Raw genomic sequence first — 17,725 nt, forward strand, 5'->3', positions numbered from 1 at the left:
GCATATATCCAGAAGATGTTCCAACTGGTAAGAAGGACACATGCTCCACTATGTTCATAGCAGCCTTATTTATAATAGCCAGATGCTGGAAAGAACCCAAATGCCCCTCAACAGAGGAATGGATACAGAAAATATGGTACATTTACACAATGGAGTACTACTCAGCTATTAAAAAAAAAGAATTTATGAAATTCCTAGGCAATTGGATGGACCTGGAGGTCATCATCCTGAGTAAGGTAACACAATCACAAAGAAACTCCCACAATATGTACTCACTGATAAGTGGATATTAGCCCAGAAACTTAGGATACCCAAGATATAAGATAAAACTTGCTAAAGGCATGAAATTCAAGAAGAACGAAGACCAATGTGTGGACACTTTGCCCCGTCTTAGAAATGGGAACAAAACACACATGGAAGGAGTTACAGAGACAAAATTTGGAGCTGTGATGAAAGAATGGACCATCTAGTGATTACCATATGCAGGGATCCATCCCATAATCAGCTTCCAAATGCTGACACCATTGCATACACTAGCAAGATTTTGCTGAAAAGACCCAGATATAGCTGTCTCTTTTAAGACTATGCCAGGGCCTAGCAAACACAGAAGTGGATGATCACAGTCAGCTATTGGATGGATCACACGGCCCCCAATGGAGGAGCTAGAGAAATTACCCAAGGAGCTAAAGGGAACTGCAACCCTATAGGTGGAACAACAATATGAACTAACCAGTACCCCGGAGCTCTTGTCTCTAGCTGCATATGTATCAAAAGATGGCCTAGTCGGCCATCACTGCAAAGAGAGGCCCATTGGACTTGCACACTTTATATGCCCCAGTACAGGGGAACCCCAGGGCCCAAAAGGGGGAGTGGTTTGGTATGGGATTGGGGGGGTGGGTATGGGGGACTTTTGGGATAGCATTGAAAATGTAAACGAGGAAAATACCTAATAAAAAAAAATTAAATTAAAAAAAAAAAGCCAGAAGATCCTGGACAGATGTTATACAGACACTAAGAAAACCCAAATGCCAACCCAGGTTACTATACCCGGCCAAACTCTCAATTACCATAGATGGAGAAACCAAAGTATTTCACTACAAAACCAAATTCACACATTGTCTTTCCATGAATCCAGCCCTTCAATGGATAATAACAGAAAAAAACAAAAAATACAAGGATGGAAATCACGCCCTAGAAAAAGCAAGAAAGTAATCCCTCAACGAACCTAAAAGAAGACTGCCACAAGAACAGAATGCCAACTCTAACAACAAAAATAAAAGGAATCAACAATTACTTTTCCTTAATATCTCTTAATATCAATGGACTCAATTCCCCAATAAAAAGACATAGACTAACAGACTGGCTACACAAACAGGACCCAACATTCTGCTGCTTACAGGAAACCCATCTCAGGGAAAAAGACTGACACTACCTCAGAGTGAAAGGCTGGAAAACAATTATCCAAGCAAATGATCTGAAGAAAAAGGCTGGAGTAGCCATTCTGATATCGAATAAAATTGACTTCCAACCCAAAGTTATTAAAAAAGACAAGGAGGGACACTTCACACTCATAAAAGCTAAAATCCTCCAAGAGGAACCCTCAATTCTGAATATCTAGACCCCAAATGCAAGGGCAGCTACATTCATAAAAGAAACTTAAGTAAAGCTCAAAGCACACGTTGCACCTCACACAATAATAGTGGGAGACTTCAACACACCACTTTCATCAATGGACAGATCATGGAAACAGAAACTAAACAGGGACACAGTGAAACTAACAGAAGTTATGAAACAAATGGACTTAACAGATATCTACAGAATATTTTATCCTAAAACAAAAGGATATACTTTCTTCTCAGCACCTCACGGGACCTTCTCCAAAATTGACCATATAATTGGTAACAAAACAGGCCTTAACAGATACAAAAATATTGAAATTGTCCCATGCATCCTATCAGACCACCATGGACTAAGGCTGATCTTCAATAACAACATAAATAATGGAAAGCCAACATTCACGTGGAAACTGAATAACACTCTTCTCAATGATACCTTGGTCAAGGAAGGAATAAAGAAATAAATTAAAAACTTTTTACAGTTTAATGAAAATGAAGCCACAACATACCCAAAGCTATGGGACACAATGAAAGCATTTCTAAGAGGGAAACTCATAGCTCTGAGTGCCTCCAAAAAGAAACTAGAGACAGCACACATTAGCAGCTTGACAACACACCTAAAAGCTCTAGAAAAAAAGGAAGAAAATTCACCCAAGAGGAGTAGATGGCAGGAAATAATCAAACTCAGGGGTGAAATCAACCAATGGAAACAAGAACTATTCAAAGAATTAACCAAAGGAGGAGTTGGTTCTTTGAAAAAATCAACAAGATAGATAAACCCTTAGCTAGAATCACTAGAGGGCACAAGGACAACATCCTAATTAACAAAATCAGCAATGAAAAGGGAGACATAACAACAGATCCTGAAGAAATCCAAAATACCATCAGATCCTTCTACAAAAGGCTATACTCAACAAAACTGGAAAACCTGGATGAAATTTACAAATTTCTGGACAGATACCAGGTACCAAAGTTAAATCAGGAACAAGGTAACCAGCTAAACAGTCCCATATCCCCTAAAGAAATAGAAGCTGTCATTAATAGTCTCCCAGCCAAAAAAAAGCCCAGGACAAGATAGGCTTAGTGCAGGGTTCTACAAGTCCTTAAAAGAAGATCTAATTCCAGTTTTGCACAAACCATTCCACAAAATTGAAGTAGAAGGAACTCTACCCAACTCATTCTATAAAGCCACAATTACTCTGATACCTAAACCACAGAAAGATCCAACAAAGATAGAGAACTTCAGACCAATTTCCCTTTTGAATAACGATGCAAAAATACTCAATAAAATTCTCACTAACTGAATCCAAGAGCACATTAAAACAATCATCCATCCTGACCAAGTAGGTTTTATTCCAGCCATGCAGGGATGGTTTAATATACGGAAATCCATCAACGTAATCCAGTATATAAACACACTTAAAGACAAATACCACATGATCATCTCTTTAGATGCGGAAAAACATTTGACAAGATCCAACACCCATTCATGATAAAAGTCTTGGAAAGATCAGGAATTCAAGGCTCATACCTAAACATGAAAAAAGCAATTTACAGCAAACCAGTAGCCAACATCAAAATAAATGGTGAGAAGCTTGAAGCAATCCCACTAAAATCAGGAACTAGACAAGGCTGTCCACTCTCCCCATTACTATTCAACATTGTACTTGAAGTCCTAGCCAGAGCAATTCGACAACAAAAGGAGATCAAGAGGATACAAATTGGAAAAGATGAAGTCAAAATATCACTTTTTGCAGATGATATGATAGTATATATAAGTGACCCTAAATATTCCACCAGAAAACACCTAAACCTGATAAACAGCTTCCGTGAAGTGGCTGGATATAAAATTAACTCAAACAAGTCAGTGGCCTTTCTCTACACAAAGAATAAACAGGCTGAGAAAGAAATTAGGGAAACAACACCCTTCTCCATAGTCACAAATAATATAATATATCTTGGCGTGGCTCTAACTAAGGAAGTGAAAGATATGTATAATAAAAACTTCAAGTCTCTGAAGAAAGAAACTAAAGAAGAACTCAGAAGATGGAAAGATCTCCCATGCTCATGGATTGGCAGGATCAAATTTGTAAAAATGGCTATCTTGCCAAAAGCAATCTACAGATTCAATGCAATCCCCACCAAAATTCCAACTCAATTTTTCAACGCATTAGAAAGAGCAATCTGCAAATTCATCTGGAATAACAAAAAACCTAGGATAGCAAAAACTCTTCTCAAGGATAAAAGAACCTCTGGTGGAATCACCATGCCGGACCTAAAGCTTTACTACAGAGCAATTGTGCTAAAAACTGCATGGTACTGGTATAGTGACAGACAAGTACACCAATGGAATAGAATTGAAGACCCAGAAATGAACCGACACACCTATGGTCACTTGATCTTCGACAAAGGAGATAAAATCATCCAGTGGAAGAAAGACAGCATTTTCAACAAATGGTGCTGGCACAACTGGTTGTTATCATGTAGAAGAATGTAAATCGATCCATTCCTATCTCCTTGTACTAAGGTCAAATCTAAGTGGATCAAGGAAGTTCACATAAAACCAGAGACACTGAAACTTATAGAGGAGAAAGTGGGGAAAAGCCTTGAAGATATGGGCACAAGGGAAAGATTCCTGAATAGAACAGTAATGGCTTGTGCTGTAAGATCGAGAATTGACAAGTGGGACCTCATGAAACTGCAAAGCTTCTGGAAGGCAAAAGACACTGTCAATAAGACAAAAAGACCACCAATAGATTAGGAAAGGATCTTTACCTATCCTAAATCAGATAGGGGACTAATATCCAATATATATAAAGAACTCAAGAAGGTGGACTCCTGAAAATCAAATAACCTCATTAAAAAATGGGGCTCAGAACTGAACAAAGAATTCTCACCTAAGGAACAAGGAATGGCAGAGAAGCACCTGAAAAAATGTTCAACACCCTTAATCATCAGGGAAATGCAAATCAAAACAACCCTGAGATTCCACCTCACACCAGTCAGAATGGCTAAGTTCAAAAATTCAGGTGACTGCAGATGCTTGTGAGGATGTGGAGAAAGAGGAACTTTTTTCCATTGTTGGTGGCATTGCAAGCTTGTACAACCACTCTGGAAATCAGTCTGGCAGTTCCTCTGAAAATTGGACATAATACTACCGGAGGATCCAGAAATACCTCTCCTGGGCATATATCTAGAAGATGTCCCAACCGGTAATAAGGACACATGCTCCACTATGTTTATAGCAGCTTTATTTATAATAGCCAGAAGCTGGAAAGAACTCAGATGCCCCTCAACAGAGGAATGGATACAAATATGTGGTACATTTACACAATGGAGTACAACTCAGCTATTAAAAAAAAATTATGAAATTCCTAGGCTATTGGATGGACCTGGAGGGCATCATCCTGAGTGAGGTAACACAATCACAAAGGAACTCACACAATATGTACTCACTGATAAGTGGATATTAGCCCAAAACTTAGGATACCCAAGATATAAGATACAGTTTGCTAAACACATGAAACTCAAGAAGAATGAAGACTGAAGTGTGGACACTATGCCCCTCCTTAGAATTGGGAACAGAACAACCATGGAAGGAGTTACAGAGACAAAGTTTGGAGCTGTGACGAAAGCATGGACAATTTAGAGACTGCCTATCTAGGGATCCACCCCATAATCAGCTTCCAAACGCTGAAACCATTGCATACACTAACAATATTTCGCTGAAAGGACCCAGATATAGCTGTTTCTTGTGAGCCTATGCTGGGGCCTGGCAAACACAGAAGTGGATGCTCACAGTCAGCTATTGGATGGATCACAGGGCCCCCAATGGAGGAGCTGGAGAAAGTACCCAAGGAGCTGAAGGGATCCACAACCCTATGGGTGGAAGAACATTATGAACTAACCAGTACCCCGGAGCTCTTGACTCTAGCTGCATATGTATCAAAAGATGGCCTAGTCAGCCATCACTGGAAAGAGAGGCCTATGGGACTTGCAAACTTTATATGCCCCAGTATAGGGGAACGCCAGGGCCAAAAAAATGGGAATGGGTGGGTAGGGAAGTTTGGGGGAGGGTATGGGGGACTTTTGTTATAGCATTAGAAATGTAATTGAGAAAATATGTAATAAAAATATTTAAAAAATATATTGCTGGGAGCCACTGAAATACTAAAAATGCTCATTAGCAGTATTTTACATTGCAGGCGTTCTGAATTTTTTTTAAAATAATGTTGATTAAACAGTAAATTATGAATGTTTGTTAATATGTTTTCAGAGATTTAATAATTATAATGAGAATAAAATCATATATAACTAAAAGTCATAAACATTAAGAGTTTTATTGTAAATTTAAAACAATGACAAAAATCACTCTAACAAATATACATTTCTCTCTTTTCAATATTTCTAACAGAAGATATGGCCATAGGACAATATTGCATGTTGCATGAGTTCATTCTGACTGAATTCTCTAAGAAGCTAGACTCTCAGCTGCCTTCTTCCTCTACTTTTATAGGAATTTACGCACTCACTCTGGTAGGAATTTGGGCAGTTCCACATTGAATCAGTAGAGTTTCCACAGCACAAACCCATGTACTACTTCTTCAGCAGTATATACTCCATTAATCTCTGCCATCCCATGGATGTTAACCCAAAAATGTTTGTGAAATTTGCAATAGAAAACAGCCCCATCTCCCACCTTAAATACATGACTTAGCTCTATTTCATCCTCAGTTTTGTGACTGCAAAATGTCACTTGTTAGCAGCAATTTCATATGAACCTCATGTTGCTATCTATAATTCTTTGGTTTACAATATGACCATATTCTCTCAGATTTACAGTTCCTTGATTTCAGAAGTACATATTATTGGTGTAGTTTGTAGATCAGCTCACACCAGCTTCATGATCTCTATATAGCTTGGTAGCATAGGCGTGGTTGATTACCATTTTTATGGTCTTCTTACCCCACAAAACACCCCCACTTATGTTAAAGTTCTTCTTTAATGATTTTTAATTATTATTTTACTTAATAATCTTTCATCCTATTTATTCACTTACTCATTATGTTAAGGTCCTTAGGTTAAAATTTTTTTGATTTTATACTTTGGTACATTTAACAATGTTGCACCCAACTTGGATAATATCACTTCTTAATTCATCATTGTCAGCAAGATCATCAATATGCCACAAAAAATGACTTTAGAACATATTGGACACTTATTTTTTTGTCTGCTGCATTCATGTGTTTCTGGCAATCATCAATCAGCTCCAAAGACCAAGGGAAAATACCCTTCATGATTTACACCATTGATCTGCCAATACTTAACCCCTTGATCTACAACCTACAGAATAAGTGGATCTGAATTGCCCTGAGAAAAATGCTAGAAAGAAAAATCATTCGTGTCAACTAATAAGGATTTACTTATTAAAATAGAGTCATCAAATGATACACTGTTTCAATTACTATTATTTATTTTAATCCATTTGGTAATCTAGGCATTTGTTCCACAATTTGAATATATCTAATTAGATATATTACTGTTTCTTGTATAAATGTGATCAATTATGTATCACAGAAAAAAAAGTAAATGAAATACTGTGAATAGAATCCACATATTTAGTTTATTATATCAATGGCATTAATGTAATGTGTCTTTGATGGTACAGTTGGTTAGAAAACTCTACTTTGCTTATTATAAATGAAGATATTTTTATTGAATGCTATATTTACTTTTAACTAAATTTAGTTTAGCACAGCTTTGTAAATCAAATATTTCATGGTTCACTTATATCCTTACCTTAAGGAAATGATAAAACTAATAACTGTTCTGTCACACTGAAAGATTTAAATGTTTTAGTCTTGATTAGAATTGCTCTGACTAACCATCCCACATGAGATAATGTGTGAATAACTGATTTTCAGAGTTCATTAAATACTTTTAATTATAGAATTTAAAAAATTTTTTTAGTAATTTTTTTAATTAGGTATTTTCTTCATTTACATTTCCAATGCTATCCCAAAAGTCCCCCAGACCCTTCCCCCCTCCCTACCCACCCACTCCCTCTTCTTGGCCCTGGCATTCCCCTGTACTGAGGCATATAAATTTTGCAAGACCAAGGGTCCTCTGTTCCCAATGATGGCCGACTAGGCCATCTATTGATACCTATGCAGCTAGAGACACGAGCTCCGGGGATACTGGTTAGTTCATATTGTTGTTCCTCCTATAGGGTTGCAGACCCCTTTAGCTCCTTGGGTACTTTCTCTAGCTCCTCCATTGGGGGCCCTGTGTTCCATCCAATAGCTGACTGTGAGTATCCACTTCTGTGTTTGCTAGGCCCTGGCAAAGGCTCACAAGAGACAGCTATATCAGGGTCCTTTCAGCAAAATCTTGCTGGTGTAAGCAATGGTGTCAGCATTTGGAGGCTGATTTTTCTTGGTGTTCATACTTTTGAGAAATCGAAAATAAAGAAGTTTGACAATTTATGGTTCAAATATAAAATTTGTGGATTTATGTTAATAGCACTAATCAATACTCCGGTATTACTATTTTCCCTGTCATAAGCTATTCCACCTATGATGAAACATAATCATTGTGGCACATATTCCATCATATATATACATATATATGCATATATATTAATATTTGTGAATATATATGTGTGTGTAAAATGTGCTATATTAAAGGTGGCAACTGAAAAACTCCACATTATTAAGTGTAATAACCTGACTAGCCAGCAGAGTTGTTTTGTTGTATTGATTTATTTCTTTATTGATCCATCCATACATTCAATTTTGCGGGACTGGATAAATAATCAGATTATTCTCCAATTAATCTATTAGTGTTACAATCTTTTTCATAGTCCATATTTTGTTTGTGTAGGACTTCAGATGAAGGTAAGAGGAATAAATGATGTGGCTGCAGTTCTATACAGTTGTCCCTGTATAGTACTCTGGGGGACTCTATCATTAGGTGATATGTTCAAATTGAGTACAGAATAAAATTGAACTTCACTATCTCAACATATTCCTTATTATTCATGATGTCCATATATCTGAGCTTATGGGGATTCTACTATTAATGTATTGTTCATAGATGGGAAAGACACACTAATATAATAAAATCAACATATAATATATAATATACACATATATGCATAAATATATACATTAATGTGCATTAATAAAAATAAATACAAAATAAAATGTAAAACAAAAGCCTTTTATTAAAAACTGAATATGAAAAAAATGAAGATAGTTACTATATATCTAATAAACTGTGATTTGCTAAATTTCAATTCTTTCACTATAATTTACATAATATGCAATACTGTTGCTGATATCTTCAAAAAGTTTTATATTTCATGTAAATTATCAGTTTCTCTATGTAACCACACTAGTAAAACTATTCAATGAATGCATGCCTGTTTCCTATAAAAATTAGCAACAAAGATACTTTTAACACTTTTTAAACATTAAAGAGCTGTATTGTAATGAATGTAATAGTGTTAATTTTATGTTAAATGCTTTGTATTAATTTCAGTGTTTTCTTTCTTTATTACTTACAGAAAAAAAGGGACAAATTATGTAAAGCAAAATAAATTGGTTAGAATCGATGACATATACTTTAGTTACAAATCATTCTGATAGTTTAAGAATTTAGATTGTTCTGTTTTTTAAGTATTTATCCCTGATAGAACTCACCGAATTCTGTAATCACAATGGTGCCCCTATCCTCTTCATTAGACCATTTAATGCTCTCCTGAGTTTCTTAAACTGGGAACAAACTAAGGCAGCTTTAATACTTGTGGAAACTGGTTATGCCACTGGGTTCACTGTTTCTCAATACTAACTGTGGAATGTTCAATGCCTGCTCTGCCCAGTTCCCTAAAATTCCGAAGAAATATCCAGAATCTCATATCACCTCACACCTTCTGGATCAGAGTCATCATTTTCATACAACTGTCCAGTGATCTACATACTCAAAACCTTTATTGGGAGCTGAAAGTTTAGACATGACATGGAATTATTTGAAAAACAACTTGACAATTCAGAGTTAGCACTGATAATTGCTTATTTTCTCATTAGCCTATCTTTAGAATAATGAGAGTCCTAAGGGAAAGTTTATTTCATGGCACACAATATCTGAAGTAGATAAACTCAGGACAGAGGTTCACAACTGCCCAGTTGACTGCATGTTTGAAATTGAATCTGCAGAAGCACAAAGTCCTGGAAGATGATGACTGGAGATGCAGACCAGGGTCAAAGGTACTGCTGCTACTGAGGACTAGGTTTGTCTTCTCAATACCAACTGTAGAATGTTCAATGCCAGCTTTGCCCAATTTCCGGATTAGAACTATTGACAAGCAGCAATTAAAACTTGATATTTAGAATCTCAGGAAAAGTAACATAGTGTGTTTGTTTTACATACTCAAATGTCTTATTTAGGACTATGAGGAGTGGATCTATCACTGTCAGAAGTCAGGCAAAAATAGCTGAATATCCTTAATCATTCTTCCAATTATTTCCTTATACTGGAAAAGTGCAACAAAACAGTAATGAGGCAGACATTAATTACTGAGGATACAGAAAAATAAGTCCAAGTAGCCATCTGGTTAGCAGTGTACTTTATTTCACCAGGAAGTGCAAGGTTCAGAAATGGCAACATCTTAAGGACATTGTAGAAAGGATGAATCTATTTAAAGATTTTGAGAATCCCACCCTGTCAGTAACAGTTTTAGACAGGGTGTAAAAGGATATACATCCTTACCATGTAATAAAGGAATACTGTCTAGTAACACTCTTGAAAGTAGAATAAATATCATTCTAAAATGTGGACAGTTAATTAATATAATTTAGGAACTGTAAATAGCCAAATGTGTCCATCACAGAGCTAGACAGTTGTATGAATGAAGAGTCGAGGAGGAAAAGAGAGTGAACAGTTTTTGGTTTACATATAAACTAGAAAGGAATAGTTTCTCTAGATCTTTGAAAACAAATTATCAACAGACTTAAGATGCAGTTATAGACCATGAGCTTGAATTTTTCCCCCATTTTCAAACAAGCAACTTTCATAATATTCCTGTATGATTATTAAAGTGTAACATTTATGTTTTCAAATATCAAAAACTCTCTTATAACATGTTAATTTCAAAACCAATTTGCAAGTTAAGAAATTTGTCCATGTTTAATTTATTTCCATGTTTTTATGTAATAAATAATTGTAGCTATTTGGTATTAAACTTCTATTGTAATATGTATGAATTTAAGTTATTTTTGTCCTTATGGATAAGGTTATAGTAACTTTGTAGAAATGCTGGCCATAACGTATATTTCTTACCATGAGAAATGGATAATGTCCTTGAAATTTAAGTTGAAAACCTGTCATGCACTCTTAATCAGTGATTCATACTATGATGAATATAATTTACATAATTAATCTCATTTACAAGATTAGACATATGCTTCTACTTTACAGAATTACTAGACTAGTAAACTAGATTTTGGTTAGGTACATAATTTCAACTTAATATAATTAAATATTACAAGTTTTTTACTTTTATTTTATTCTGGTAAAATAAACTGGGGCAAAAATGAATTTCCATTGAAAAATATTAAATCTATAGGCATTTAAATAATTGAATTGTGAAACATTTTTATAAAATATAGTATTCTAAATATATTAGCAGCAAATCTTTGAGTAATGAAAACATTGATTAGTATCAAAAATTTGGGGTTGTGAATTTACTCAAATTTTATTATGCAACATTACTGAAAATATTAGTACACCCCTTTATTTTATGTAAGCCCATGAATATGAAGTAATAATCAATTCAAGTACAACTTTTATTGTCTTTTCTTTCTAGTTTTATTTATCTTGTAAATTTCTTCACATATTTAGAATCTAATTTTTATTTAATTTATTATAGTAAGGCAGATTTAGGCTGTGAATTCTTTAAAGCAGAGAAGATTTTACAATTGTTTGTAATGCTACAGTGACCTAAGGTCATTGCAATTTCCTGTGTAATATAGCAATATTTAGAGAGAGATGGTGATGAAGAGTCTGAGAGAGATCTAGATGGAAGGAAATAGTGACAGGGGAAGAATGTGACAGAAATTGTCTTTGAAGCATGATATTAGAATTATTTTACACAATCTAATGGCTCCCAAGTGCACACCTATTTTAATTTTTTCATAATTTTATAGTTTCTTCCTTAATTTTTAGGAAGTACAGACTTCCACATACTACCGGAAGATATTTCTATTTATGAAATTTTTCATATTGTTAAAAATTCTATATTAAATAAGTTTTGAGAGGTAAATAAATAATTTTGATATTTTAATGATTATATAAGCTACTCATCTATCTACAGTAAAATGTAAATTTCAAAGATAATAATGAGGAAGAAGGTTTGGCCACCAGCTTCATGTAACTGAGGTTAGAATGTGGAAGTTTGATATACTATTAGAATTCAGTGAGCTTAGAAAGAGAATAGATCTACTTATTTACAGCTGTGGAGGAGAGCTTGAGAAGAGCTACAGATTCAAAAGGAGATGTTTGGCACAAATTCAGTACTTTTTTGGTGATAAGGTTAAGACTAAACAAAAAAAAATACAAAACATTTATTCTTCATGAATACGTTTACATATTTGCCAATTTACAAAATTTTTATTAATTATGTAAATATTTTATGTGATATAAGAATAACAATATGAAGAAATAAATTAATACATACTTCATATTAATATGTGCTTTACATCTCAGGGAAAAGCAACTACAAAGGTTACTGTCTTATACATTAAGGTACTAGTCGTTCATCAATGGAAGAAGATGCCCTTGGTCCTGAGAAGGTTATATGCCCTAGTATAGGACAGTGCCATGGCCTGGAAGCAAGAGTGGTTGGGTTGGTGAGCAGGGAGGAGGGGGAGAGGATAGGGGATTTTTGGAGAGGAAACTAGGAAAGGGGATAACATTTGAAATGTAAATAAAGAAAATAACTAATAAAAATCATTAAAAAGGGAAGAAAGAAAGAAAGAAAGAAAGAAAGAAAGGAAGAAAGAAAGAAAGAAAGAAAGAAAGAAAGAAAGAAAGAAAGAAAGAAAGAAAGAAAGAAAGAAAGAAAGAAAGAAAGAAAGAAAGAAAGAAAAAAGGCAGGCACAAACTGGACAGACAAGATGACTCATAGGATAAATGCTCTTGTCACACAATCCTGATTACCTGAATTCTCATTCTATACTCTCATGTTTGAAAGAGAAAAGATGTTGTTCAAACTTATTCTCTGTCATTCAATGTGCACTACAACATACCTGTGCATACAGACTTCATATAATGAAACATGTAATGATAAAAAGTACAGTATATTAAAATGGAAGTTAAAGCACCTGCTAATAGTATATGTGCATATCAAATTAGAGAGGTTCAAGAAGAAAGCTCAGTATTGAGCTTTTTATATATCCTGAGTTTTTTTATTTCATTGTGTTTAGTCTGTTAAGATGCATTTTTTATAACATTGGGCTATAATAATTTTTACCATAAATTCTGAAATGACCCAAAATAAACAAAGGTTGCCTTAAAGTACTATATTGGTACCTTAAATACTATGATATTATATATTTCACATACATGTGAAATCTACTAATTGAATTATAAAAAACCTATACATGAGTCTTTGAGGTCTGATAATTTTACCCTACTGAACATAAAAGAACACTATTATTATGAGTTGTTCTCTCACTAAACCTTTCTTCAATTCTCTCGGAGCTATTTGAAAGGCCTAGTATATTAAGTTTATTTGGATTTTATTGCATTGAATTCTGGATATTTGCTGTGAATTTGTTCATATTTTATAGTATTTGTGTTTCATTATTTTAATTTTAGAAATTCCATTGAACTATGTTTTACTGTAAGGACACAAAGTAATAAAGTAGAAATACAGAATACATTGTTTGACATACAGAGACTAGCTTATGGTCCTGCATTTATACCAGACAGAACAGATTTAGAACAGTACAGTTGGAAAAGGGGAATATAGTTTATTGAAAATAGGTGTGACTCAAGTTTGAAAATTAAAGTAAGAAAAACATAACAAGCATTTTAGTCCATGTATTCCTATACTTTGCTCAATAGTTAATAGGATAGTATTTACAAAGTCATTGGGCCAGTGAATAACTAAGCAATATAATAAAAATGAACAAACAAAATGCATTATGCAGTGCTTCAAAATAGTCAGTGTCTAATTTGGAATAGTATAATCTTTAATATGCATTGATAGAAATTTTTACATGTTTAAAAAACATGTCTTTGGTGTAACAACAGTGTCTGGGATTTTTAAATTTGTGTACAGAAAAGAGGGACCCATTCACCCAAGATGGTGGATGATTACAAGGGACAGCGTCAAATATAATGTATTCCATTATAAATTATAAATGCTAATCAGAATTACCTTCTATACTAGAAATAAAATTGAATATTTGGGTTCATTCCTACTAAGGCTTTAATCGTAAATGAATAAAGCTTAAAACATATTTCATAGGCTTTGTGCATAAAACTGTTCCCATTTATCTTGGAAAACACTGAGAAGCCTATACTTGAAATGAATGGCAGATTTGTCTTCACACTTATAATATGCTGTCAAGCCAGCTTTACACATTTTCAAGGTTTTAAAATTTACTCCACTAATGCATGCTCTTTGATTTGTCTGGATATCCCTTGTATACATGTGGCATTGCTACAACTTTTCAAAAGCCATTCTTATATACTTGTAGGAATGTGTCTCATTTTGATTTCATTGATGTTGAATCATTATTGGCATATGTTCATAAACATATTTACACTTCACATATTGACATGTCTTATCTATAGGTTTTTATTTTTCATTAACACTCTCATTTCACTTTAAACATTGTTGTCTTTAGAGTATAAGTATTGCAGATATTTAGGGCATTTCATATTAGTCCTATGGCAGATTCATTTAGTCATTATTGGTTCGTCTCCTCATTTTCATCCCTTTAAGCTTTAAAACCCTTTACTTAACTCTTCCTTTCATACACATACTTTGATCATATTCACTCTCCTTCCCCAAACATTTCCCAGGTCCCTCTCTTTCCCTTCCTTTGCAGTTCTATCCTGTTGTCACCATTTTCCCATTGTAGTCAATTTGTTCCGTCCATATATTTATGGATATATGATTTCCCTCTCTTATATGGTCAACTTGTCTGGTACTCCACTTTAGAGAAAACTGACATGCCCTCTCTCAGCAGTTATACAGTGTCAATAGCTCCTCAGCTGAGGTGATCTCTGTGTGGAACTCACCTTTCTCTGCTGGCACATAGGCTGACTTTGGCTCACACTGTTCCTGTGCATGCTTGCACAATCACTGTGAGGTTTAGGAGCATCTGTTTTGCTGTGCCCAGACATATGATTTCTGTTTTCTTTATTTGTGTGTGTGAGGTTCTAAGCAACATTGAAGTTGAAGTCTTCTAGAGCTATCAAAAATTTAATAAGTGTCTACTTAAATCTATGAGCTTTCTTGAAATTTATGTTATTATTTATGCAAGGTTTAAATATTTGCATTTTAAAAACATTTATTTCCCCTTTTTACTTTTGAATTATTAAAGTCTAATTCAGTTTGGAATTTCCTGTATATTCAGAATCAATAATTGATTCACAATTCAATAGGATAGAGGATAATAGTTATACGTTCCCCTAATTAACCTCATTCTGCATGGCAATACTTCTTAGGGCACAACGTATAAATGGGAAAGGAAGAGCTGAGTTACGTCTGTTTCTAAAATTTTAATATGTAGAAATATCCATTTTTTCATTTGAGAGAATATCAATAGAGCCTAACAACAAAATAATACTGCAGATTTTCTGAGTAATAAGATACTAACAATATTAATTTCTTTATAAATAATAAAAATGCATTGTATTAGCTAACAGTGTCATTGATAAATAATGGGAGTGAATATGGGCACATTGTCTTAATGGCTTCACTATGTAACCAACAGTGACTGACTTTGCTCCTCTTAAGAATTGTTCCACAACACCCAGATATAGCTGTCTCTTCTGAGACTATGCCAGGACCTAGCAAACACAGAAGTGGATGCTCACAGTCACCTAGTGGATGGATCACAGTGCTCCCAATGGAGGAGCTAGAGAAAGTACCCAAGGAGCTAAAGGGATCTGCAACCCTATAGGTGGAACAACATTATGAACTAACCAGCATCCCCCGGAGCTCTTGACTTTAGCTGCATATGTATCAAAAGATGGCCTAGTCCGCCATCACTGGAAAGAGAGGCCCATTGGACTTGCAAACTTTATATGCCCCAGTACAGGGGAACACCAGGGCCAAAAAAATGGGAATGGGTGGGTAGGGAAGTGGGGGAAAGGATATGGGGGACTTTTGGGATAGCATTGGAAATGTAATTGAGGAAAATACATAATAAAAAAAATCAAAAATTAAAAAAAAAGAATTGTTCCACAAAAAATGTGGAGAATATATTGAAGAACGGTGGGTATGGGGGTGGGGGGGGACTAAAAATCTAGCAAGATGTCTATCAGTACTTTTTTTGTTTTTGTGATAATGTATTCTGACAAAAGCAAAAAAAAAAAAAGAATTGGTCCACAAGACAAATCCCCTTCCAAGTAGTACCATATGTCCACTACTTAATCCTAGAATTACCATGTGACCAATAATTAATAATAGTCTCATCATGAGTCAAATACGTAATTTAGTAGCACCATGTTTACAGTATTGAATACAATGATTCGCTACATGTAAATCAATTTTCACATTTTGATACATAAAGACCTTAAGTATATTAGGAATTGGAAAAATGGGAATGTCTAAAAATAAGCGCTCTGAAGATCCCTAGAAACAGTATATTTTGGATAATCACTGTATTTTAGGAAAAGCTTACATTCTCAACACAGGTACTTTCACTCACTAATACAAACTCTAAATTTTAATTTTGAGACTTAGCTATGAAAGAATGAAAAATTTTAAAACTTAAATTCAGTGATAGTATTTTACATGAAGTACAATCTTAACTTCTAAGTATATATAACACAAGATAAATTTATTTATCAAAGGTGATAAAGTAAAGGTAATTATATACATGAAAATGGCTAACTGACCGAGAAGAACCTAATCACCTACCCTGGATGCATGACTCAGCTCTATTTTGTCATCATTTTTGGCACAGCAGAGAGCTACACATTAGCTGCAATGGCATATGACCGCTATGTTGCCATCTGTAACCCCTTGGTTTACAATATAGCCATGTCCTCTCAGATTTACTGTTCTCTGATTTCAGGGGTATATATTTTTGCGATGTTCTGTGCATCAGTAAACATGGGCTTTATGTTGAGGATCCAGTTCTGCAAATCAGATGTAATCAACCACTATTTCTGTGATTTCCTTCCCCTCTTGAAACTTGCATGCTCTAATACATATGTCAGTGAAATGTTGATTCTGGTTTTTGGTACACTGAATATCTTTGTCCCAATGCTGACCATTATTACTTCCTACACGTCCATTATTTCCAGCATCCTCCGCATTCGCTCTAGGGAGAGCAGGTCGAAAGCCTTTAGTACTTGCAGTTCCCACATCTCTGCTGTTGCTATCTTCTATGGTTCTACAGCATTTGTGTACTTACAGCCATCACGAGTGAGTTCAATGGACCAAGGGAAAGTGTCCTCTGTGTTTTATACTACTGTTGTGCCCATGCTGAACCCCTTGATCTACAGCCTGGGGAATAAGGATGTCAGTGTTGCACTGAAGAAAATACTTGAAAGAAAAAAATTCATGTAAGCAGAAGTCATGTGTAGATTATTTATTAGACCAAACTATTTAAAAACACATAGATTTGATTGATACTATTTATTTTATCCTACCATACACTATAATTACTCATTTGCTAGGACCTTTGGTAATTTTTATTATTACAAATTTCAACTTTAAATTTCAAGCACTTATCTCATAATCATCTCATAAACAGCAAAATCAACAAATAATATGGAAGATATAAATCCTTATGCCCATACTGGATTGTCTTTCATGATACACAATGTTTTTCATATAAATAACTTTTGAAATAATGAAGTTT

The 17,725-nt window shown here is 34.5% G+C and overlaps 1 protein-coding gene across 1 annotated transcript; it reads left to right on the top strand.

The window, feature by feature from the left end:
• Positions 1-8,506: 8,506 nt before the first annotated feature.
• On the top strand, positions 8,507-17,430 carry LOC110288027 (olfactory receptor 8G18-like). The gene is made up of 2 exons (XM_021154484.2): positions 8,507-8,512; positions 16,759-17,430. The coding sequence occupies exons 1-2, from the start codon at positions 8,507-8,509 to the stop codon at positions 17,428-17,430; spliced, it is 678 nt and encodes a 225-aa protein (XP_021010143.2).
• The last annotated feature ends 295 nt before the right edge of the window (positions 17,431-17,725 follow it).

The sequence above is a fragment of the Mus caroli genome, unplaced genomic scaffold (assembly GCF_978045245.1).
Source record: "Mus caroli unplaced genomic scaffold, Mus_caroli_1 scaffold_11, whole genome shotgun sequence".
In the NCBI taxonomy this organism is placed as follows: Eukaryota; Metazoa; Chordata; class Mammalia; order Rodentia; family Muridae; genus Mus; species Mus caroli.